The 25,373-nt window shown below is 44.1% G+C and overlaps 1 protein-coding gene across 1 annotated transcript in view; it reads left to right on the forward strand.

Annotated features, from left to right (window-relative positions):
• The window catches only part of exosc9 (exosome component 9), a 77,414-nt gene extending 55,656 nt beyond the window's left edge, over positions 1 to 21,758 (forward strand). The window contains exons 7-12 of the mRNA XM_038792364.1: positions 1,529 to 1,661; positions 5,457 to 5,545; positions 14,511 to 14,657; positions 18,218 to 18,396; positions 18,480 to 18,559; positions 21,697 to 21,758. Coding sequence (XP_038648292.1) covers positions 1,529 to 1,661; positions 5,457 to 5,545; positions 14,511 to 14,657; positions 18,218 to 18,396; positions 18,480 to 18,559; positions 21,697 to 21,738 — 670 coding nt within the window. The 3' untranslated portion in view covers positions 21,739 to 21,758. The remainder of the gene's footprint in view (positions 1 to 1,528; positions 1,662 to 5,456; positions 5,546 to 14,510; positions 14,658 to 18,217; positions 18,397 to 18,479; positions 18,560 to 21,696) is intronic.
• The last annotated feature ends 3,615 nt before the right edge of the window (positions 21,759 to 25,373 follow it).

The raw sequence follows: 25,373 nt of genomic DNA on the forward strand, positions 1-25,373 counted from the left end.
CTCTCACCACTCTTATCCTTTGCGCTATTGCTATCCCAGTCAGTTATCAATTTGGATAATTGAAGTCCCTCATTATAATTAATTTTATTGTTCCATCTCCATTGCTTGTAAAACATAGAACATACAGGGCAGAAGGAGGCCATTCGGCCCATCGAGTCTGCACCAACCCACTTAAGCCCTCACTTCCACCCTATCCCCGTAACCCAATAACCCCTCCTAACCTTTTTGGTCACTAAGGGCAATTTAGAATGGCCAATCCACCTAACCTGCACGTCTTTGGACTGTGGGAGGAAAACGGAGCACCCGGAGGAAACCCACGCAGACGCGGGGAGAACATGGAGACACCGCACAGACAGTGACCCAGGGGGAATCAAACCTGGGACCCTGGTGCTGTGAAGCCACAGTGCTATCCTCTTGTGCTACCTGCTGATGCCTGTCTTTGCAGTGTCACCAAATGTTGATATAAGGCTTTCTATCCCATCATCTTAGCCATTAAAAAAGATGAAGTGAACGGTTGAGGCCCCAGCACAGATCCTTGTGTGACACCAAGTCACATCCTATCAATTAAAGTGCATGTCCAATGTACCTACTCTGTTTCCTGCTGCTCAGCCAATTTCCCAATCATATCAATAATTTGCTTTCAGTTTCATAAGCTTCAACTTTGGTTAACAGTCTTTTACGAGGAACTTTCTGAACTGCCTTAACATAAATATACATTCCCCTATCCACTACGTTAGTCACCTCTTCAAAGATCAAGCTGAAATCTTTTGCTTTACTACTTTACCACAATCATAGAAGTATGAAAATGTAAAGAATCATAAAGCATTGTGTAGCGTTGCTTGATTTACCTTGAACAATAAGCTTGTGAATATCCAATTTTATTCATTGTTAAAGGAGTTATTTGCAACCTGAGATACAGTGCAAAGAATATTTGAACATAAAGTGTAACCTCGGAGGAATGATAGAGGAAGTTTAAACAGGGGGGAGTGGGTTCTCCGAATGGAACTGCACTGTTTTCTTCCTATTGATTTAAATAGATTGAAAATCAGGTGGGTTTTGTTACAGGCATGATTTTTTGTGTCCAGTTTTCCTTCATAGCACTGTGCTCAGGCAACACTCTGTACCTTAAATCCAAATGCTAAAGAGGCAATGCTGTCCCTTTATGTTCTAAAACTTCTTCCCCTCAGCCATTGAACATTTATTAAATATTATACAACCAGAAAGATCTGGGTCATTTTGTTGACTTCAAAGTAAAGCTCGAAATAGTCATAAAGTAACACATTTGCTCTGTATGTGTCACTAGAAATTGATGTAAAATTGTGGAAAGCATAGAAGGAACTTCTACACAGAGGGTAATGAGATAGTGGAATATAATTCTGGAATTAATGATTGAACCACAAACTGTTGTGTCAGCATTTAAAAAAAATTTGTTGAAGGGAAGTCAACAAAAGAGATTTGCGAACAAAGTTGGCATATGGGATTAGGCCTGTTTCTCGTCTGCATTTTGTAAATAACTTTTTTTTAATAGAACCTATCTGTTGGTGGATCCAATCGAACATGAGGAACGGGTCATGGACGGACTTCTGGTAATTGCCATGAACAAACATCGTGAGCTGTGCACCATTCAGTCCAGTGGTGGAATTATGCTTTTAAAAGAACAGGTCAGTAGTCAGCGCACTTATGCACTTTCTTTTCTTAAAACCATAATACTGGCATTGTACAGCAGGTCCGTCAGCACGCAAGATTTTTAAAAATCATTTGTTCATGGGATGCAAGTGTCACTGGCAGACCAGCATTTAGTGCCCATCCCTATTTGCCCTGGAGAAGCTGGTGAGCTACCTTCTTGAACCACTGCATAGGTTGTAGCAGTTCAAGAACACAGTTCATCAGCACCTCTCTGAGGGCATTAAATGCTGGTCTAGCCAGCAGGGCCCATATCCTATTAACAGATAAATAAAAAGTTACATCTTTTATCTCTAAATATGAGTAGATTTAGTGTTCTCTTTCAGATGTTGATTAAAGTGCTGTACGTTTCTAGCACCTTGTTTTTATTTTTCAATTATTATGAGGATACTGCATACTTCTTTTGGAAGAAGCATTAAATTGATCATCCACTTGCCTGTTTGGATGGATGCAAAAGATCCTATGGCACTACTTGAGAGCAGGGAATTGTTCTGGTGTACTGGCCAGCATTCTTCCCTGAGCTAACATCACTAGAAATAGATCAGATGGTTATTTACTTGTGGAACCTTGCACAAATTGTCTGTTATATTTGCACAACTGACTATGTAAAACTGTTCAAACTATTATTAAATATTTCCGGGTATCCAGAGGATTAGAAGGCACTCTATAGGTGCAACCTCTTTATTAAAACAAACTTGAAATTGATTTCATTGCTGAACAGTTGCAAATTAATGTTCTATCTACTCTGCATCTGATCCAGTTTAAGGTGTATGATGTTTCTATTCCCTTCTTTTCTCCCCAACATTTCTCTCTACTCCTAAACCTTTGTTTACATAGCACAAAATGGTGTTAAACTAAATAATCTTGCTGGTATTCCAATGCTTTAGAATGATTTGAAAGGTACCAAATCTGTGCAATGACAAAAGTTAATCCAAGTGCCTCTTTGTGAGAATTTGGTAATTTTAATCTTCATTGTTTTGCAATACCCCACAATTGGCTTGTAAAGTTGCAATGTACTCCTAACTATTATGCGAAAATTTGTTTCCGATTGTTTTGGGTACAATTGCCCATGTTGCATAGAGTCTGTGCTGTCCCATTATTGCTTTTTTAACGTCTTTACTTTTTTCCATACTTTTTTTTCCCCAAAACATTTATAGAGTCATCTTTGCATTCTTTTGCCTACAATTATTTGATTAAAATTCTATCTTTTTTTTCCCCCAGTGCTCTCCTGTCATCTGACATAGGTGCCATTTAATTTCTTTTTGCATATAATGGGCATCATAATACTGATGAATCGCATTGCTTTTCCAGAATTAGACAAGAAAACATTTCTATTTGGAGGTTATAGAGCATAAACAAAGAGAGTTGTTTTCCAGGCTATTCTTAAAGGCTGAATTACTTCATCCTGTCTTCTCCAACAGAATGATTAATGTCTGATTGCCTTATTGTTTTGTGCAAAATGTTAATTATACATGATGGAATCATTTAATTTTCTATTAATTTTAATTAAAAATGATCCGTGTTCCTTGATGCATTAATGTCATCAGGATACCAACACCATTTTCATTCACAGAAGCACAAGTATCATGTAGGCCTAAATCTGTCCACCGTTACAGGACAATACGGGCATGGCCTGGCATTCAAAAGCAGCATTCAAAGGAGCAAGCTCCTTCAAGCACTCAAGTTGGCATCTGTCTAGAATTCTCCATTTGAATGCAATGATTTTTCAACTTTTTTGCCATTCAAATCGTCAAGCAGATTAGGGCTGAAAGTAGGATTCATCCTGGAGTGGGGAAGCTGGATGTGTAGGAAGAGCTTTATTGGCTGCAAAAAGCGACATTATTCAGCCTACAATCTATACCTCCATCAATAAGTATTCTGATGTTCTCTTTGCCAAGGTCCATGCTTTTAAAACATTCCCCATAAATGTCAGCAGGAAAGGGGTGTAGACTATGTGGCCAAAGAAGGCTTCCTACGAATTCAGGCTGCACCCATGTAGTGGTAAGAGTATTTCCCAATAGGTCAGCAGCCCTCATGAACAGGAAAGATACAGTTATACAGCTGGTGAGTGATTGCCTACATACTGTCAGTCACCATCAACCTCCCACTCTTTGACCCAACTCAGAAAGTCAGGAGCAAACTGCTTAGGAGTTAGGCTCTTTACACCTGGCTCATGAATCTCTATATGACCAGCCCTTAAAAACTGAAGCAGATATCATACTTTTCCAATCCTCTCGGGATATAGGGGTGCTACCAGAGAACTGGAAGACTATTAATGTTGTTTTCAAAGGGATTAACCGAGTACTTCATCAGCCTAACCTTGGTGGTGGACAAATTATTGGAAAATTTCTGAGGGACTGTATTAATCATCATTTAGAATATCATGGATTAATAAAAAATAATCAGCATAGATTTGCGAAGGGAAGATCATGTCTGACTTTTCAGTGGCTTCTTATTGTTCAACTACAGTGTTGCCTGTCAATCTGAATCCAGTTTATTTGGACCAGATCTGTTTTTATTCTGGATTGCTCCTTGTCTTTTTTCATAGATAATCTAAAACATACGGGGCAGGATTCCCCATTCCCGTAGCCAGCCAATGGGGTTTCCCATTGAGGGGACGCCACATATACTCCTGTAAAAATCACATTTTCTGATGCCCATTTTTAGGCAAAAGTTAAGGGGTTGACTTTTACACGGGTAATGGTTTTGAGGAGCTTTCTTTCAACTATTGATGCTTGTGGCTCACCCAGGGTTGGTGCACACTGACTCACTTTTACATTAGATCATTTATTACCTAGGTATATACAGTAATTGAAAAGCAGCAGAAGAGTGAAATGCTTAGCAGTAACTGCCAGGTAGAGTAGACTGTTGGTGCCTGATGTGAAGGCACCAACAACAGTTGGGTGTGGAGTAGGTGGTACAGTCCCCTTTGTGATTCATGGGGAAGCACCTGGTGGCAGAGGGGGCGGTGTTTGTAATGCTAAGGGGGAGAGGTGGGCAATGTGAAGCAAGGTAATGTGGTCAGGTCTAATACGGAGAAGTAGAGCTGGAGGACAGAATTTTGTCCTCAATAGTCCAATAGTTGTAGCACTGAGCCCTTGTCCTGAGGGTGATGCTACAGGCATTGGCATTGTCTGCTACCTGCCTCGAGCTAATACTTCAATTTTAAAACTCTTATTTTTAAATTCCTCCAAGGCTATACCTGCTCTCCATCTCAAGAACCACCACAAACCCTACAACCTCCCAAGATCTCAACACTCCTCCAATTCTAGTCTCTCCCATTTTAACTGCTCCACCACAGGTGGCTGTGCTTTCAGTTGTCTAGGCCCTAAACCATGGAATTCCTTCCCCAAATCTCTTCACTTCTCTACTCTCTCGCTTTGCAATTCTCCTTGGGACAGATGGGTGATTAAAAGCTTGGTATTAATATTTCCTTCTGATAACACTCCTGTGAAACACTTTGAAACATTTTTTCTATTTTAAAGGCACTACAGAAATACAGACTATTGTTGTGGTGGCATCTGCTTGGGCACCTTCTACCTATATCTATATAAATTGACCATCTATAATGGCACGAGGACAAGATCAACCTCAGTTCTGATGCCTTTATGTTGAGTAGACTAGTGATGCTCACTATTTAGGACATCGCACAAAACAATGACCTAATAATTTGAGGGTTGCTGGTACCAGTGGACTCCAATATAAATTAACATCTGATAAGAAGAAAGAAAGTGGGAAAAGGGAAGAACAATAATCTTATCCTTTCATTTTAGGTGCTCCGCTGTACCAAAATAGCTGGTGTGAAGGTGGCAGAGATCACAGAACTAATGCAAAAAGCTCTTGAAAATGATAAAAAAGTCAGGCAAGTTTATTTTAAATACTTAATCTTTTTTTGTAAAGAATGCAGTGTTTTGAAAAGAAATTATTTTTTAGGTTGGAACTTCTCCAATTATATTAAACAGATAGATTTAATGCCTGGTCTATACTGAGTTATCACTCAACCAGGATTTAAATACGTCAGATTCAGCTTCAATGTGCTTGGTCTGGAGAGAGGAAAATGTGGCTTTGGTTCTTGATCATTATCCAGTGTCTTCTGCTGACCAGTGCATGTTTGGTTTTTGGTGACGAAAGGGTAAGACTCACCTTCTGCTCTTAATATTTGAGTCCTTGACATTTGCTGTCTAGTCTTCCATCTAAAAAAACAGCAATTTTGGCGATATTCTTTTGGGAGAAGCAGAAAGTACAATATGCATCCTTGGTAACCTACCTCCATCTGAGTCACCCTTTGGGATGGAGGATGGGTAGTGTCAAAATATGTCTTGATTTTGCTTAGTTAGGGCTCTTCAACAAATATGTCTTGATTTTGCTTAGTTAGGGCTCTTCAACAAAAGATTAGACATGGGTAACTTTTCAAAACTTTTTGGTATTCCGTTGCCTGCAGATAAAAAGTTGGCATTTAAATGTTAGTGGTATTTTTAAAATTGTAAATACATGATTTGCCAGGTATAATTTATTTTTTTCTGACAGTATATTTGCTGAAATATACTGTCAGTGATTAATTCATCCATCAAAAAGTATTTTGATGGATAATACACATCTTATTTGTCATAATTTGTCAGATTCTGAGCTAATTTCTAACAGTCTAAAGAAAAATTACACATTCCAATGTCTTTGGTGTTGTACATTTTTAAGACTTGGGTGAATTTAAAAGATGGTGATGCCCATTTGTTGTCCCTCCATGTACAATTATGATACTGCCAGCAAACCAATATCTTGTGATGACGGACAAGCACTGATATTGGTATGCTTCAGATTGTGGTGGTCTGATTGACTACCTAAGTGTCACCACCACCTTCTGAAGGAAAGTTAAGGTTGGGCAACAGATGCTGGCGTTAACAGTGACGGCATTACCCCATGAAAGAATAAAATAATCCTTTCAGTCACTACTCACAGGAAACCCATTTTTACTCAATTCTGTTATAATCTATTGAAGTGAGAAGCTTGAAGCTCATGACCAGCTCATTTACTGTAGAGTAATTCTGGCTAGGAATTTTAAAGCTTCACTATTTTTTTGGCACAGAGAAGGATCGGGTTGCAGTTTGACGACACTCTTCACTCTTGGCTCACATAACAAGTTGATAAAGGATAAGAAGCTTTCACAATATCTGCAACAATCCACTGGTGAACTGATTATGATTTCTGATATCAGGAAGATTTTTTTTTGTATAAGAGGAGAATTTTGCACTTCTCGCATGGGTCACAAATTATCTTTCCTAGGGCAGTCTTTATTTTCATAGAATTATCATAGAATTTACAGTGCAGAAGGAGGCTATTTGGTCCATCGAGTCTTCACCGGCCCTTGGAAAGAGCACCTTACCCAAGCCCACCTTACCCAAGCCCACCTTACCCTCCACCCTATCCCCACACCTTCACCCTATCCCCAGAACCCCACCTACCCTTTCTTGGACACTAGGGGCAATTTAGCACGGCCAATCCACCTAACCTGCACATCTTTGGACTGTGGGAAGAAACCGGGGCACCCGGAGGAAACCCACGCAGACACTGGGAGAACGTGCAGACTCCGCACAGACAGTGATCCAAGCCGGGAATCGAACCTGGGACCATGGAGCTGTGAAGCAACTGTGCTAACCACTGTGCTACCATGCTGCCCATTGATGGCTTTGGGTTAAATTCACTGTTATCTTGGCAGGTGTCCAACGTTCTGCCAGGAATCTACGCTGTTCAGCAAGGCCAGTAAAATTAGGGAGGGTTTCACAAATTAATCTTCATGGGGACAAAGCATGATATAGGTAGCGGACTCCCCTGATTTCTTCAAGAATTTTGGTACTTTATCTTTTTTTAATAAACAATTTTATTGAGGTATTTTTGGCATATAAAACAGCAACATTATACCGTAGTGTACAAAAAGCAAACAAGACATAATGCAAGCATCGGCTCTCCTCTCGCAAGAACTTGTCTAAAGAACCCCCTACTCTACGCTACCCTAACACCAACCCCCCCACCCTGCTGACGATTAATTCTCCGCAAAAAAGTCAACAAATGGCTGCCACCTCCGAGCGAACCCTGACAGCGATTCTCTCAGGGCGAACTTAATTTTCTCCAGCCCGAGAAAGCTCGCCATGTCCGAAATCCATACTTCAGACTTCGGGGGCTTTGAGTCCCTCTATGCTAACAGTATTCGTCGCCGGGCTACCAGGGAAGCAAAGGCCAAGATGTCAGCCTCTTTCTCCTCCTGGACTCCCGGGGCCTCCGAAACCCCAAAAATTACCACCTCAGGACTCATTGTTACCCTCGTCTTCAATACCCAGGACATGACGTCCGCGAACCCCTGCCGGTACCCACTGAGTTTAGGACACGCCCAGAACACGTGTACATGATTTGCTGGTCCTCCGGTACATCTAGCACATTTGTCCTCCAGCCCAAAGAATTTGCTCATTCGGGCCACCGCCATGTGGGCCCGATGTACGACCTTGAACTGGATCAGACTTAGCCTGGCGCATGTTGCGGACATGTTACTCTACTCAAAGCGTCTGCCCATATGCCGATCTCTCTCTCTTCTCCCCCCCCCCCCCCCCCCCCCCCCCCGAGCTCCTCCTCCCACTTAAGCTTCAGTTCTTCGGTCCGTGTCTCCTCTACTCCCATTAGTTCTTTATAGATGTCGGAGACTCTCCCCTCTCCCATCTCTCCTCTGGAAATTACCCTGCCCTGGATCCCCCTTGGAGGGAGGCATGGGAAGGATGGTACTAGTCTGCGTACGGAATCTGCATACTGCGCACCTGCAAGTACTTGAACTCATTCCCTCTCGCCAGCCCGAACTTCTCCTCCAACTCCCTCATGCTCGGGAAGCTCCTTCCAGGAACAGATCGCCCATCCTCACAATCCCCGCCCTCCACCATAGTTGGAACCCACCGTCCATATTCCCCGGGGCAAATCAGTGGTTGCCGCAGATTGGGGATCAAACCGATGCTCTGACTTCCCCTATATGCCTCCTCCACTGGCCCCAGATCCGTAGAGCCGCCACCACTATAGGGCTGGTGGAGTACCTGGCCGGCGGGAGCGGCAGAGGCGCCGTAACCAAGTCTGCCAAACTGGTGTCCCTGCACGAAGCAGCCTCCATCCGCTCCCAAACTGACCCCGTACCCACCATCCATTTCCTTACCATGGCTATGTTAGCTGCCCAGTAGTAGTTGCTAAAGTTCGGCAACGCCAGCCCCCCTTCCCCTCTGTTCCTTTCGAGCATCACCTTCCTCACCCGTGGGGACTTTCCCACCCAAATAAATCCCAGGATAATTTTATCTAGCCTCTTAAAGGACCGTGGAATGAAAATGGAGAGGCACTGAAATATGAACAAGAATCTCGGGAGAATCGGCATCTTAACAGTCTGCACCCTCCCTGCTAATGACAGCGGGAGCGCATCCCATCTCCGGAACTCGTCCCTCAGTTGCTCCACCAGCCGGGACAAGTTTAGCTTATGCAATTTACCCCAGTCCCGCGCTACTTGTATCCCTAAATATCTGAAGCTTTCCCCTCCCAGCCTGAATGGCAGACCTTTCAGCCTACTCTCCTGACCCCTCGCCTGCACTACCCATAACTTGCTCTTTGCCATGTTCACTTTATATCCTGAGAACCGACCAAATTCCCTCAGGGTTTCCATGATTCCGTCCATCCTCGCCATTGGGTCTGACACGTATAACAGCAGGTCATCCGCGTATAACGAGACTTTATGTTCCACTCCCCACCCTGGGACCCTTTCCAGTCCCTTGAAGCTCTCAGAGCAATTGCCAGTGGCTCTATAGCCAGTGCAAACATCAGTGGGGAGAGTGGGCATCCCTGTTTAGTCCCGCGGTGCAGTCTGAAGTAGTCAGATGTCGTCCTGTTCTTCCTCACACTAGCCTCTGGGGCCTGATATAGCAGCTTAACCCAGTCGATGAATCCCACCTGTTGCACGTTTTACTATGGGTGGAATACGCGTTTATTGGAGTGTATTAACACGCCTCCGTTTAAAGGCCGTGTGCTTAACACTACTAGGCTCTATGTATGTATTTTCAGCTCAGGAGTCGCCAGATGCCGTATAGACACCTCACAAATATTCCAAGGTCACGTTCAAAGTAATAAAACGATACACCGATTAGTAAATTCCAAACGATCAATATTTATTATACAATTATAATAAATACGCATGCACACGCTAAGGGACTAAGCTATGACTAAACTAAGCGATCAGAATACTTAACTAAACAGGAACAGGCAAGGTCAGGGAGCGAGGCCTTCGTTCCGATCTTGGTCTGCAACCTTCAGAGAGCGTGCTGGTCGCTGGGGGTCTAGTGGGCCTGGTTCGCGTAGCGAGCGTCGTATTGGCACTTACGGTTCAGCGGCTGGTGCTCAACGGCTGGAGTCAGGATACAGGTTGGAGTTCTTGGTCAAAGCCGGAGCACGAAACAACAGACAGGACCATGGGTGGGGGTCTATCTTTTATAGGGGTCCCCAATGTCCGTGCCTTTTCTGGGCGGGCTTTACCTTCAGGTATCGATTGGATCACTCCCAATCGATATCTTTTGAATTCCTCCAATGTGAGGGTCTTTCTTGATGGCGGGGGCAGTTTCTATAGTGGATACTTCTGGTGCCGCTCTGTCTGGACATCCACTTAAAGTATCTTATTCAAACCCAAATGTTGCCATTGTGTGTGCCTAGATCTGGACTGCCTCATTAGTATGTAAAGCGTTTTGCTATTATCACCTTTGGTTTGAGATCTTCCACCTGGCCAGAAACTAGTTTTGCTGCTTGCAAAATGCTAATGAGTCTTTGCAGACTGCTGCCTTGGCTAAACTGCTTTTCCCTGCAGTCTTAGCAATTCTCCATCTTGTTTAGTTCAGTGTCCATTTTAGGTGGCTACAGTGGCTACACATCCGAACCCAAAACGTCCCAGCACCTCCCATAAATAATCCCACTCAACCTGGTCGAAAACCTTTTCGGCATCCATTGCTACCACTACCTCTGTCTCCCTGCTCTCCGGGGGCATCATGATCACATTGAGCAGCCTCCTTAGATTGGCCACCAGTTGCCTGCCCTTTACTAACCCGGTTTGGTCCTCCGCAATCACGCCCGGTACACAGTCCTCAATTCTAGATGCCAAGATCTTGGCCAGTAACTTAGCATCTGTGTTAATCAAAGAGATCGGCATATAAGACCCACAGGCCTCCGGGTCTTTATCCCGTTTCAGAATAAGCGAAATAGTGGCCTGTGACATCGCTGGGGGAAGGACCTCTCTGTCTCTTGCCTCGTTGAACACCCTGACCAGCACCGGCCCCACTATCTCGGAGAACTTTTTATAAAACACCATCGGGTATCCGTCCGGCCCCAGGGCTTTACCTGACTGCATGACCTTCAGGCCCCCCAGTACTTCTTCGGTCCTGATCGGGGCCCCCAGCCCGTCTACCAACCCCCTACCTACTCTTGGGAAGGTCAGTCCGTCCAAAAAGCAGCTCATCCCCTCCGGTTCAGTGGGGGGTTCTGAGTTGTACAGCTTGCTGTGGAAGTCCCTAAACACCTTGTTCAGTCCTACCGGGTCCCCTACCAGGTTTCCCTCCCCATCAATTACCTTTCCAATTTCCCTAGCCGCTTCTCTCTTTCTTGGTTGTTGTGCAAGCATTCTGCTGGCCTTCTCCTCATGCTCGTATATTGCGCCCTTTGCCCTTCTAAGCTGCTCTACGGCCTTCCCTGTAGACAACACCCCAAACTCGGTCTGCAGCCTCTGTCATTTCCTAAGTAACTCTGGCCTCGGGGACTCCACATAGCTCCTGTCCGTCCGTAAAATTTCCTTAACCAGTCGATCCGTTTCTGCCCTGTCCTGTCCCGATGGGCTCGGATTGAAATCCGCTCCCCTCTCACCACTGCCTTCAGTGCCTCCCAGAGCACTGCTGCTGAGACTTCTCCAGTATCATTTACCTGCAGGTAATTCTGCATGCATTTCCTCAGCCTCTCGCACACTGCCTCGTCCGCCAGCAGTCCGACTTCCAGCCTCCATCGTGGGCGCTGAAAGCAATCTTTGCAAATCTGCAGATCAACCCAGTGAAGCATGGTCTGAGATGGTAATTGCCGAATATTCTGCACCCGTCATCCCTGTCAGCAAGTCCCTGCTCATGATAAAGAAATCGATTTGGGAATACACCTTGTGGATGTGAGACTAGAACGAAAACTCCTTCACCGACGGCCGACTAAATCTCCATGGGTCAGCTCCCTCCATTTGTTTCATGAACCCTCTCAGTTCCTTTGCCATTGCTGGCACCCTACCTGTTTTTGAACATGACCGGTCCAGGCTAGGATCAAGAACTGTGTTCAAGTCCCCACCCATGATCAGTTTGCGTGAGTCCAAGCCAGGAAACTTCCCCAGCAACCTCTTAGTAAAATCTACGTCATCCCAATTAGGGGCATATACGTTGACCAGGACTACTCTCACCCCCTCGAGCTTACCCCTAACCATAACAAATCTACCACCCCCGCCCGCAACTGTGCCCTCCACCTCAAATTGGACCCGCTTGTTGATCAAAATCGCAACCCCCTGGTCTTAGTGTCGAGCCACGAATGGAAGACTTGACTAATCCAGCCTTACCTTAATCTGACCTGATCAGCCACTTTCAGATGAGTCTCCTGTAACATGACTACATTGTCCTTCAAACCCCACAAATGCACGAACACACGCGCCCTCTCGACTGGCCCGTTTAGCCCTCTAACATTCCAGGTGATCAGCCTGGTCGGGGGGCATCTCGTCCCGTCCCGACCCCCTTTGCCATCAGCCATCTCCTTTGGCCAGACCCCAAGCCTTGCGTCGTGCTTCCTCTGGCCGGCCTCATGGCTGCCTCCACCCCTGACCTCCTCACTGTTACCATGCCCAATTTCCATCATTGTCAGCAGACCTCCCCCCCCCAGCAACGCCACCCTATAACCTAACCCCTGCCATAAACTAGGTAAATGAGCACCCTCCCCCAACCTGGCTTCCGTTGAGTAGCCCACCCAGCTAGCCTGGTGGCTCCCAACTCCAGCGCCTGCGAGTCTCTCACCTATTGTTCCCTGGCTCCCCTCCCCCCGGCCCATCCACACCACTTCTCCAAATCAGCCCTGCTTGAACAAATACTCTAAACAGGACAGAGACAGCCCCAACAATAGTGCAATTTAAGTCATACAAAACGAAATAGCAGGCACTGTCAACCATTCCTATCTGAACGCAGAAAGAGATCGCAAAAATTCCCCGAAAAACACCCCCCATATCCGAAGCATTCTAACTATTCTCTTTTTCTAACAAAACCCCAACACAAAAGCGAAAAAGGCAAAAAAGACATAAAAACCAAGATGCAAAAGGATGGAAAACATGCAGGCATCTCTCGGAAACAAGAGAGAAAGAATTAAAAGTTCCAACACGAGTCCAAGAGTCCTCAGCTCGGGACCAGCCCTTGCCACTTTGCAAAGTCCATCGCCTCCTCGGGTTCCTTGAAATAATGGTGCTGGCCCTCGTGCGTAACCCACAGTCGTGCTGTATAGAACAGCCCAAATTTCACCTTATATAAAATCTCTTTAACTTGCTTGTAGCCTGCCCTCCTCCTGGCCACCTCTGCGCTCAGGTCTTGGTAAAGGCGCAGGGTGCTTTGTCCCAATTGCAGCTCCGTGTGCTCTTGGCCCATTGAAGAACCCGCACCTTATCCAGAAACCTGTGGAACCGGACCACCATCACTCGTGAGGGACCCCCTCGCCGCGGCTGCCTCACCTGCGCTCTATGTGCCCTGTCCACCTCCAGTGGGCAAGGGAACACCTCGTTCCCCAGCAGCTTCTGGAACATATCTGCCACATACGCGGCAGCATCCAGCCCCTCGGCCCCCTCCGGGAGACCAACGATTCTTAAATTCTGCCGGCGAGACCTGTTCTCCAGGTCCTCCAGCTTTTCCAGGAGCATTTTTTGTTGGTCTCTCAACCTTCGAATCTCCACGTCCGCCACCGTTTGAAAGTCCGCCTGCTCCTCCACCTCCTGGATCTTCTCAGCCTGGGCATCCAGCCTTTTCTCCATTCAGTCAAACAATTTCTGGAGCAGTTCCAAATGATCACGTTTCAGTGCTGGGAAGCTCTCCTGCATAACCTGCAACAGGTGCTCCATTGTCGGCTGATCTGGCGGCGCCCGGGTCTTGACATCGGCCATATTGGTTTCACTCGCAGCCTCCCCCTTGCCCTTGCTTGTCCACTTCTTCAGCTGTTTGCGATCCTTCCTACTTCTTAGTTCCATACACCTCTGTATGGATTCAGTGCCTGAGTGCTGTTACTTATTTTGGTACTTTATCAATTAAATCAAGACAGGGCACTATACAAGGAGAAAAGGTACATTTCTGTTTGGGTATCCTGAGGTGCATCATTAGTTTAAATACTTTACACATGTGGCTTAACAGTTGCAAATTCTTACACATTGATCCTTGTAATTTCCTTTTTTTAAATCCTGACATGTATACCAACCTCCCAGTATTGCATTATGCTCCTGCATAGGAGGTCCCCATGCCAAGGTGGACTGTTTATAAGGTAACCATGGAATGGTGAGAATCCAGGTTCTCCACTGTTTCTGATGGGTTTCAGAGTGTCAGCTGGAGGCTGATGGAACCTTGCAGGAATCTCAACTGTCATTTCTCCGTTCCTGTAGACGGTGATATCAAATGATTAAGAAGATCATAGTTCAAGTAAATAATTTGACAAATGAATAATAATTGTAAACCCAACTGCTAAGATTGTATGCAAAAGCATAATGCATTATTTGTAAATGTTACTTTGGACAGGAAGGAAGGTGGGAAGTTTGGTTTTGCAGAATCCATACCAAACAAACGGATCACTACCTTTAAACTCGATGAAACTCCAGTGGATACAGATGGTGTTGAAGAACAAGCTGAAGAAATTGTATCAAAGGCTGAACCATCCACACTACCGTATCTTTTGCTCATTGGTCTAGTTGCTGATGCTAACATAAAGCTGATTATTAATTTGCTTAGTCAAGCATTTTATACCTGCTTCAAAACTAGCTTTCTATTTCTATTTCAAACTTTTAATGGTTTAAGTTCATAATTTCTTGCTGTCCTGGTAGAACTGTTGATCAATTCCTTGTTCAAACTTTTAATTTGATTCCTAATAGATAATGGGTGGCAAGGTAGGACAGTGGTTAGCACTGTTGCTTCACATAGGTCCCAGGTTCGATTGCTGACTTGGGTCACTGTCTCTGAGGAGTCTGCACGTTCTCCCTGTGTCTGCATGGATTTGCTCTGGGTGCTCCGGTTTCCTCCCATAAGTCCTGAAAGACATGTTGTTAGGTGAATTGGGCATTCTGAATTCTCCCTCTGTATACCTGAACAGGTGCCGGAATGTGGTGACTAAGGGCTTTTCACTGTAACTTCATTACAGTGTTATTTGTAAGCCTACTTGTGACAATAAAGATTATTATTAGTATGTTTGCATGCACTAAACATGGCACAGGGCTAAATCGCTGGCTTTGAAAGCAGACCAAGGCAGGCCAACACGGTTCAATTCCTGTACCAGCCTCCCCGAACAGGCGCAGGAATGTGGCGACTAGGGGCTTTTCACAGTAACTTCATTGAAGCCTACTTGTGACAATAAGCGATTTTCATTTCATTTCATATATTGCATACAATGTGCTGGAGCAGCAAAAAAAAGTTGCAAAGTCCACAATGTTTATTTGAGTGATAGAAAAAAGTAAAGACAGACTTGCATTTATATAGCATCTTTTTACAATCTCAGTGCATCGCAAAGTGCGAGACAGAAGTGTACTAACTGTTGTGATGTAGGAAACATGACAGCCAATTTGCATGCAGCATAGTCCCCCAAACAATTTAATAATGATAAGAAAACCTGTTTATTTAAATGGTATTGATTTAAAGGATAAATATTAGCCAGGACATCAGGATAACTCTGTTGCCAACCAATCCACACTCTTCTCATGCAATATAAATTGTGTTCCCTTTACTGTTGGTAATCTTGTGATCTGTCTTGATGAGTGCAAGCTGAAAAGTTTAGACAGCATGTCTCTTTTTTTTTTCAACAATATTCTTTTGCTCTTTTTCAATGGTCCAGTGGGTTCTTTAACATCCCTCATTTTGGGGTGGCACAGTGGTTAGCACTGCTACGTACGACGCTGAGGACCAGGGTTCGATCCCGGCCCTGGGTCATTGTCTGTGTGGAGTTTGCACATTCTCCCCATGTCTGCGTGAGTTTCACCCCCACAACCCAAAGATGTGTAGGTTAGGTGGATTGGCCACACATTGGCTCCTTAATTGGAAGAAATAATTGGTAACTCTAATTTTTTTTAAATAACATCTCTCATTTTGACAGCTCAACTGAAAGGCAGAATCTCACAGTGCAGCACTCCCTCAGTACCACATTTGAGTGTCAGCCTCGGTTTGTATGCTCAAGCCTCCAGAATGGGACTTGAACCCACAGCCCCACTTAGAGGTGAATTGAGCCACCGCTAAAAATGTTATGTCCCTTCTGACAATATTCTATGGCTAACCAGCATTTATTATTGAAGGAACGAAGGGTGAGGTGAAATAAAGCAAAATGAGGCTGATGTGATGCATAAAGTTGCAAAGTCCACAATGTTTATTTGAGTGATAGAAAAAAGTAAAGACAGACTTGCATTTATATAGCATCTTTTCACAATCTCAATGCATCTCAAAGTGCTAGACAGAAGTGTCAAGGTGCCACACAAAAGGTTGCTGCATAAGATAAAGATGCATGGCATTATGGGTAAAGTAGTAGCATGGATAGAGAATTGGTTAATTAATAGAAAGCAAAGAGTGGGGATTAATGGGTGTTTCTCTGGTTGGCAATCAGTAGCTAGTGGTGTCCCTCAGGGATCAGTGTTGGGCCCACAATTGTTCACAATTTACATAGATGATTTGGAGTTGGGGACCAAGTGCAATGTGTCCAAGTTTGCAGACGACACTAAGATGAGTGGTAAAGCAAAAAGTGCAGAGGATACTGGAAGTCTGCAGAGGGATTTGGATAGGTTAAGTGAATGGGGTAGGGTTTGGCAGATGGAATACAATGTTGACAAATGTGAGGTTATCCATTTTGGTAGGAATAACAGCTAAAGGGAATATTATTTAAATGATAAAATATTAAAACATGCTGCTGTGCAGAGAGACCTGGGTGTCCTCGTGCATGAGTCGCAAAAAGTTTAAGAAGGCAAATGGAATTTTGTCCTTCATTGCTAGAGGGATGGAGTTTAAGACTAGGGAGGTTATGCTGCAATTGTATAAGGTATTAGTGAGGCCACACCTGGAGTATTGAGTTCAGTTTTGGTCTCCTTACCTGAGAAAGGACGTACAGGCGCTGGAGGGTGTGCAGAGGAGATTCACTGGTTAATCCCAGAGCTGAAGGGGTTGGATTACGAGGAGAGGTTGAGTAGACTGGGACTGTACTCATTGGAATTTAGAAGGATGAGGGGGGATCTTATAGAAACATATAAAATTATGAAGGGAATAGAGAGGATAGATGCGGGCAGGTTGTTTCCACTGGCGGGTGAAAGCAGAACTAGGGGGCATAGCCTCAAAATAAGGGGAAGTAGATTTAGGACTGAGTTTAGGAGGAACTTCTTCACCCAAAGGGTTGTGAATCTATGGAATTCCTTGCCCAGTGAAGCAGTTGAGGCTCCTTGATTAAATGTTTTTAAGATAAAGATAGATAGTTTTTTGAAGAATAAAGCGATTAAGAGTTATGCTGTTCGGGCCGGAAAGTGGAGTTGAGTCCACAAAAGATCAGCCATGATCTCATTGAATGGCGGAGCAGGCTATGTGTAAAATTCTGACCCTAGGCTGTTACATGGGCAGTTGGTAAAAGGACTTGTGTGAACTAGGGACCTATTGTACCTGATATTCCACAATAACAAAAAAATTGTAAAGTAGGTGAGAAACAAAACACCTTTTTATCAGTGACTATAATTGGTAGAATTTAAGATTTGGTTTGTGATGGAAAGATTAACTACAGTGGAAACACTCAATTTTGGACAAAACAATTTGGAAAGGTGAGTTGAAAAGCTTGGTTGAACAGTGGAAAGGTGAATTGGGAAGCTTGATTGAACAGTGGAAAGGTGAGTTGGGAAGCTTGATTGAGCAGTATAAGTAGACAGAAAAGCATGATCATATTTAGAAATATTAGTATATTTTTCTGTACAAAGACATATTATATAATCGATACATACCACAAGTGAAGAAGGGTTGCATGGGGAGAGGCTTGATGTAGACAGCAATGGAAGTAATGTTGAAATGAGGGCAAAAAGTGTTGTTTTTAATATAAGTACAAAGCTATATACAGGCAAACCAAGACCAAAGTGGCAAACTGTACAATATTGTATAATAACTTTAGTGAACACGAACCTTAATAGGAACGTTCCTATCAATGGCAGCAATTAATATATTTTGAGAAATTGTGGCACTTTTTATAGTGCTTCAGTAATATTTTTCTTAACTGGAAAAAGTGTCCCAAAACCAATTGTGCGTGCTCCTGGAACAGGTCAAATTGGGGAAGGGATTCAAAATGAATGGATGATCAATGATCTTGAGGAAGAGGAGGAAGAAGATGAAGAGGATATTGTTCCTGAACCAGGTGCCCAAAGTTTGGGTAATGATAATGAAAAAGCAAGCACACATACAGATGGTAAATATGCTGCATCTTTACTGTCTTGTGTTCAGTTTAGCATTTGAGACGTACTGACTGTTCATGTGTTTCTTTCTGCATAGCTGAAATTGTCCAATTGTCAGACAGCGAAGAGGAGGAAAAGATAATACTGGAACCAGGAGCAATGCAAAAAAAAAGGAAGGTGGGTTAGAATGTGTTGAGTTAAATCACCTGATACTTTTATTTAAAATTTAAGCCCGACTGGCAGCTGATTATTGATCACTGCAGGGCTTCCATAGGTCCCAAATCCCCAGCAACTGGGACTTTTAGTTGACAATGCAGATGGCCCACCCCCAGGCCAACATGGTGGGCTCAGGGTGGAAGTGGAGGATCATATAAGGGACCCTCCTCAATCAATGGCTCTCAGGCTACAAGTGCAGCCACTGGCTGGCCCTCAAGGAATTGTCTGTCCATGATCACAGCAAGGCAGTTGTCGCTGTTTTCAATGTTTTTTAAAAATTGGCCACCTCTTCAGAAGGCTCCTCAAAATTGATGCTCCTTCTCTTTCTCCATCACAAATTGACAGCTCCCACCTCTATTGATGGGACTGCTGATATATTAGTTCTGGTTAGCCTCCCATTGGCCATCCAGCTCTTGAACCGGTGAGCCAAATCTCTGCCATCAATTGACTTAGCCTATCTGGAATTCCCCATCTCGGGACATGGAACTGATTTAGCGGCCAGAATCCTGGCCTAGAATTGAAAATCCTGGTCATTATGTGTATTGATGTCTGCCTGTGATTACATCAAGGAGGTTTTCCAATGTCCTCTCCATTAGACAAGATAAATAGGGTTTCCCTTTATAACAACATTTTAAACGCACAATTTAAACATCTACTCTTTTTAAATCACGGTGCATCAAGAACATAACTGACTTGAAGGCAACTGAGGCACACCCCAATAAGTGATGCAGTGGCAGCTAGTGGAATTTTAAATGTATTTAATAAATCTGGAATGTAAAGTTTTTCTCAGTAATGATGATCATGATATTGCCATCAATTATTGTCCACTAATGTCCTTTATGGAAATAAATCTGCCATCCTTACCTGGTCTGACGTATACGTGGCTCCAAATCCACAACAGTATAGTCCATTATTAACTGCTTTCTCAAATGGCCAAGCAAGCCACTTCATTCAAGGGAAAATAGGGATGGGCAACAAATGATGGCCTTGCCACTGATGCCCAAATCCCGCAATAAAGAAAAATCCATTAACTTTACTCCTGGATTTTCTTCGCAGGATTGTTTTTTGTGTTTTAATCTATACTGGTGGACTGTGCCTCATGCTTGGTGATTTCATTTTATTGCAAAAAGGCAGAAGAGCTCCATTCCCGGGTACCAACGTTGCTCAGCTCAATTCACATATAAATCCATAACCACCACTCTCTCTGGAGAGAAACATTACAAATCGTGTTTGGATCAGCGTTTATACAGCGTAGTTATATTTCTGATAATTAATTGTTCAACAGGATCATGAATTAAGTGGGCTTCAACTGAATCTTTTGTACAAATGTTAATTTTTACAAGGAGCTGTTGTGTGAAAGACCATTGAAGCACTGTGAAACATATGATGTATACTATAAAGATTGATCTTGTGTTATGCCTGATCAGGAGTTCAATCAAATGTATGTGATTTGCACATTATGTGCCTGAATCAGTTATGTTTATTCAATCATAATGAAATGGAAGTAGTTAAATAATGAATGAATAGATAATCAGAATAATTAATTACAAAGTAGTCAAATTAAATCCATATGGTATATATAATCTAGACCTCAAGAGATTGTTAGTTCTAGAAATAAATAACTGCTTACAATAAAGATTTCAATTGGTTGCACATGGCAGTGTTTCAGAACTGCTGAAAGTGGGGCTTTGGAGATGGTGTTGTCCAGATCACCACACCAGGGCGGCACTGTAGCACAGTGGTTAGCACTGTTTCTTCACAGCTCCAGGGTCCCAGGTTCAATTCCTGGCTTGGGTCACTGTCTGTGCAGAGTCTGCACGTTCTCCCCATGTCTGCGTGGGTTTCCTCTGGGTGCTCCGGTTTTCTCTGTCTAAAGATGTGCAGGTTAGGTGGATTGGCTATGCTAAACTGCCCTTTGTGTCCAAAAAAAAAGTTAGGTGGGGTTGCTGGGTTACAGGGACGGGGTGGGGGAGTGGCTGAAGTAGGGTGCTCTTTCCGAGGCCCTGTGCAGACTCGATGGACTGAATGGCCTCCTTCTGCACTGTAAATTCTAATATACATATTTCTGCTTTAGTGTCCTAAAAAAAGTAAGGTTGGGGGGGGGGGTTGTTGGGTTACAGGTATGTGGTAGATACGTGGGTTTGAGTAGGGTGATCATGGCTCGGCACAACATCGAGGGCCGAAGGGCCTGTTCTGTGCTGTGTTCTAAGACACTCCACTTCAGTGGCTGAGTTAAAATTATTTTGACACACAGGAGGGGGAAGATTTCCTGATCAGTTTAATCCACCGTCAAGTCTGAGGCAAGGGTGTGTGTGTCTGTCAGTTCGCAGAATAGGGAGATCCCAAGAAAGGCAGCAAAGGAGATGCTGTAGATTCTGGACCTATCCAAAGGGTACAGTGTAATTGTTACCTGTGGGGCAAGGATAAAGATTGTAGGTATGATGCTAACCATGGATCAAGGGACAGTTCAAGAGGGAGCAAACTAGGAATAGGTTGTAGTGGATAGGGGATTTGATATTTATAGTGGCAATGGCATCCTCTCATTGCAGTTTGTTGTTACCTGTGGCAGGATAAGGATAACTTTGAGGAAGTTGAAATGGGAGGGGAAATATCTTGTTACAATTGTCCATGGCAAGAGCAATAACAGGGACAGAGGATCAAGGAAAAAGCCTTACTAACTGTTTAGCAGGAGCTGGGTGCTGCATCAAAAATCTAGGAATTGCTATGCAAGTCACAGCTAAATGGCATGGGGACAGATAGCTCAATAAATGGTCTGGATCATGCGGTCAATAGTGAGGCCATGCCTCCTTTGATGTTACGAGATGAAGACGTGTGTCCTGAGGTCTGTCATCAGCTCAGTGCAGTAATTGATGCATTTAATGGGGAACTTGATAAGTACATGAAGGAGAAAAGAATATAAGATGTTTAACTGGGATGAAGTAAGGTGGTAGAAAACTCGTGTAGTCTAAACATCAACATAGACCTGTTGAACTGAAAGGCCTATTTCTGTAAATTTCAAAAATACTTTATGAACTCGTAAAACACATTTGAATCAGTTACTGTTTTTGAAGTTAATCCGTTTTTATTTCATCCTTCAGGAAGATAAATTCAGAAGAAGCACAGCAGATATCAACAAGTGATACAGTACCAAAAAATAAAACAAGAAAAAACAGAAGAAAAAGGGGGTCCAGCAGTGATAGTGACTGTCAAATAATTTAATAGGGATTCTGTTGAAGTTATATAAGAATGCATTACTTTTATTGTGTTGCATGTTAAATACGCTACCCTAGAAGGAGACATGGAGAATAAATTACACCATTGCAGGTGTCAGGAAGTAGGTTTGGATAAATATTCTTGACATGTATCTATAAATTTATTTAAAAAGGCCACTCTATTTTGAACACAACATTTTGGATAAATTGCTTAAAATCGCTTTGCTAACCATTTATTGATATCTGGTTGACTAATTGGCAACTTCTCAGGGATATGTAAATTTTTAATTCATTATATCTGTTACTGTTTTTAGTCGGTCATCTATGTTCCTAATTAATAGTTCAGCTTCGAAGATTTTCTCCCGCTCCTGCAGATGTTGCCTGCATGAGCTATAAAAAATGTTTTATCTTTTTATTCCTCCTTTCAATTTTGTTAATTTAGTTGAACTTGTTTAATTAAACCTGTTAAATTAGTTTATCCTCTTGAATAAAATCCTGTACAGAATTTTGAAAACGGCTGAACAGCTCTGAAGCACTTTTCTTTTACATAGTAATGCACCATGGGGCACTTTCAAGGCATAAGGGAAAAATTGAGTCATAGAAGGACATGGTGGGTGAAATCCTAGGAGACCACAGAGGCAGGACTGGGAGGGAAATCCAAAAGGATTAGCGGGTTAACTTGGTGACACGGGAACACAGTGGTTAACACAGTTGCTTCACAGCTCCAGGGTCTGTGCGGAGTTTGCACGTTCTTCCCTTGTCTGCGTGGGCTCAGGTTTCCTCCCACAGTCCAACGATGTGCAGGCTAGGTGAATTGGCAAAGCTAAATTGCCCTTAGTGTCCCAAAAAGATTGGGTGGGGTTACTGGGTTACGATGGAGGTGTGGGCTTGGGTGGGGTGCTCTTTCCAAGGGCCGGTGCAGACCCGATGGGCCGAATGGCCTCCTTCTGCACTGTAAAGTCTGAAGCAACTGTGCTACCGTTCTGCCCATAGGGTAATAGGTGAGTGGAACATAATGTGAGTAAGGCCGTAGACAGCAAAACTTTGGATTACCTCAAGCTTGTGAACGATAGAATGTGGGAGACTAGACAGGAATCGAGTTGGAAGTCAAGTCGAGAGGTTAGATGAGGTTTCAGCAGCAGAGAGGTAAGGCAAGGGCAAAGCCAGATAATGTGGAAGTCAAAATAGAAGGTTTTGGTAATGCTGCAGACATGTGGTAGGAAACTCAGCCCGGGGTTAAATATGATACGATGGTTGTGAACAATCTGGTTTAGTTTCCGCCTGGTCAGGGAGAGAGATGGAGTTGATAGCTTGGGAACGGAGCTTAGAGGAGGTACTGAAGAGCGCCAGATATTTAATTGGAGGATATTTCTGCTCAACTAGTACTGGACGTCGTTGGCTAGGCCAGCATTTATTGCCCATCTCCTAACTGAGTGTGAGAAGGTGGCGTTGAACCACTTCTTAAACCGCCACAATCCCTGTGGTATAGGTACATCCACAGTTCCAGGATCTTGACCCAGCAACCATGAAGGAATGGCAATTATATTTCCAAGTCAGATGGTTCGTGACTTGGAGGGTAATTTTAAGTGGTAGTGTTCCCATGTATCTACTCCCCTTGTCCTTCTAGATGGGAGCGGTCATGGGTTTGGCAAGTGCTGTCTAAGGACCTTTACTGAGTTCTTGCAGTGCATCTTGCTGATTGCACACTGCTGCTACTGTGCATTGATGGAGAGAGTGAACTTTTGTGGATAGGGTTGCAATCAAGCAGGCTGCTTTGTCCTGGATGGTGTTGAGCTTCAGTGTTGTTGGAGCTGCACACATCCAGGCAAGTGGGAGAGTATTTCATTACACTTCTGACTTGTACCTTACAAGTTAAGTGGTCAGGTTTTGAAGAGTCGGGAGGTGAGTTACTTGCTGTAGTATTCTTAGCCTCAGTCCTGCTTTTATAGCCAGAGTGTTTATCTGGCTAGTCTAGTCTAGTTAATATTCTGGTCAATGGTAACCCGCCGGATGTTGATAGTGGGGATTCAGCGATGGTAATACCATTGATTGCCATGGGACAATATTTAGATTCTCTTGTTGTCAGCCGAAGGCTGAATATTGTCCAAGTCTTGTTGCATTTGGACATAGGTTGCTTCAGTATCTGAGGAATCCCACATGGTGACCAAGAGCAGACTGATGGGGTGGTAATTTACTGGGTTGGATCTGATTTACTGTGTGTACAGGACACACCTGGGCAATTTATCACGTTGCTAATGATGTAGCTGTACTGGAACAGCTTAGTGCATGGCAAGTTTTGGAGCACAAGCGAGTTTCGGTGGAGGCCATGGAGTAAGTGCTCACACATTTGGTGGATTTTTTTCAGTCTTTTCCTGCCCAAAGGGGGTAGTATTTGAGGGCAAAAGGTGCAGGAGTGCCCAGGGAAGGTGATACTCATCTGGTGTGGCTGGTGCATGGATCAGACGAGGAGTACCACGAGAAAGAGAGCATTTGGAGCAGGAGAGTTTTCGTGGTGCGTCACAGCAAAAGATGGCTGGGGCGGGCTAGTTAATAGGATGAAGTGGGGGGTTGCCAAGAGGAAGGGCAGGGGGGAAAATGGGTTGTTTTGTTTGAGGGCAGGAGTGGAGTGTTGTTGACAAGGGTGGGGTTGGTGTGGCACTGTTGGGAAGGGACTGAGGTAGTGGACCTCAGAGGGCGAGCCAGATGGGGCATGTGCCAGGGACTGGCTCAAAAAGGGGTATGGCTGATTGGCATACCAGGCTGCTCATGTGGAACATGGTCAGTCAAATGGTCACGTGTGTTCACGCATTTGAGGAGTCTGAAGGTGGACATGGCAATACTTGCAGGAGACGCACCTGAAATTGGGGGAATCAGACGAGGCTGAGAAAGGGATTGTTGGGGCAGGTGTTTCATTCGGGGCTGAATATGAAGATGATGGGGGTGGCAATGTTGGTCAATAAGAGGATGGGGAGCATTGTGGCATGATGGTTAGTGAGAAGTTTGAGGTGATTCCAGTGGTTTTGGTAAACATTTGTGCCCTGAATTGGAATGACAGATTTTATGAGGCGAGTGTTGGGGAAGATTCCAGACTTGGACGCGCATCGGTTGATTATTTGAGTGGGGGGGAGGATTTTAATATGGCCATAGTTCCGAGCTGATTCCGTGTCTGTGGGCCACAATTGGGGGCAATGCAGTCTCCCTGATTTTATAGTATAATAACCAGAGCAGTGTGGGTTGTACAGCCCGATATCATTATTGAATGTAGATTCCAAGCTATTGGCGAAGGTGCTTGAGGACTGTGTGCTGGGGGTGATAGGCGAGGATCAGTGTTTGTGAAGGGAAGGCAGTTGTCGGCAAATGTGCGGAGGCTACTTAGTGGTAGCGATGGATGTTGAGAAGGTTTTTGATCGGGTGAAGTGGGCATATTTTCTGGAAGTGTTCAGGTGGTTCGGGCAGAGGTGTGTAGATTGGGTCCGGCTGCAAGTGTGCGGAAGAACAGAGTTGGTTCGGGGTACTTAGGGCTACAGCGGCTTACGAGGCAGGGGTGTCCACTCTCCCCATTG

The sequence above is a fragment of the Scyliorhinus canicula genome, chromosome 3 (genome assembly GCF_902713615.1).
Source record: "Scyliorhinus canicula chromosome 3, sScyCan1.1, whole genome shotgun sequence".
Lineage (NCBI taxonomy): Eukaryota > Metazoa > Chordata > Chondrichthyes > Carcharhiniformes > Scyliorhinidae > Scyliorhinus > Scyliorhinus canicula.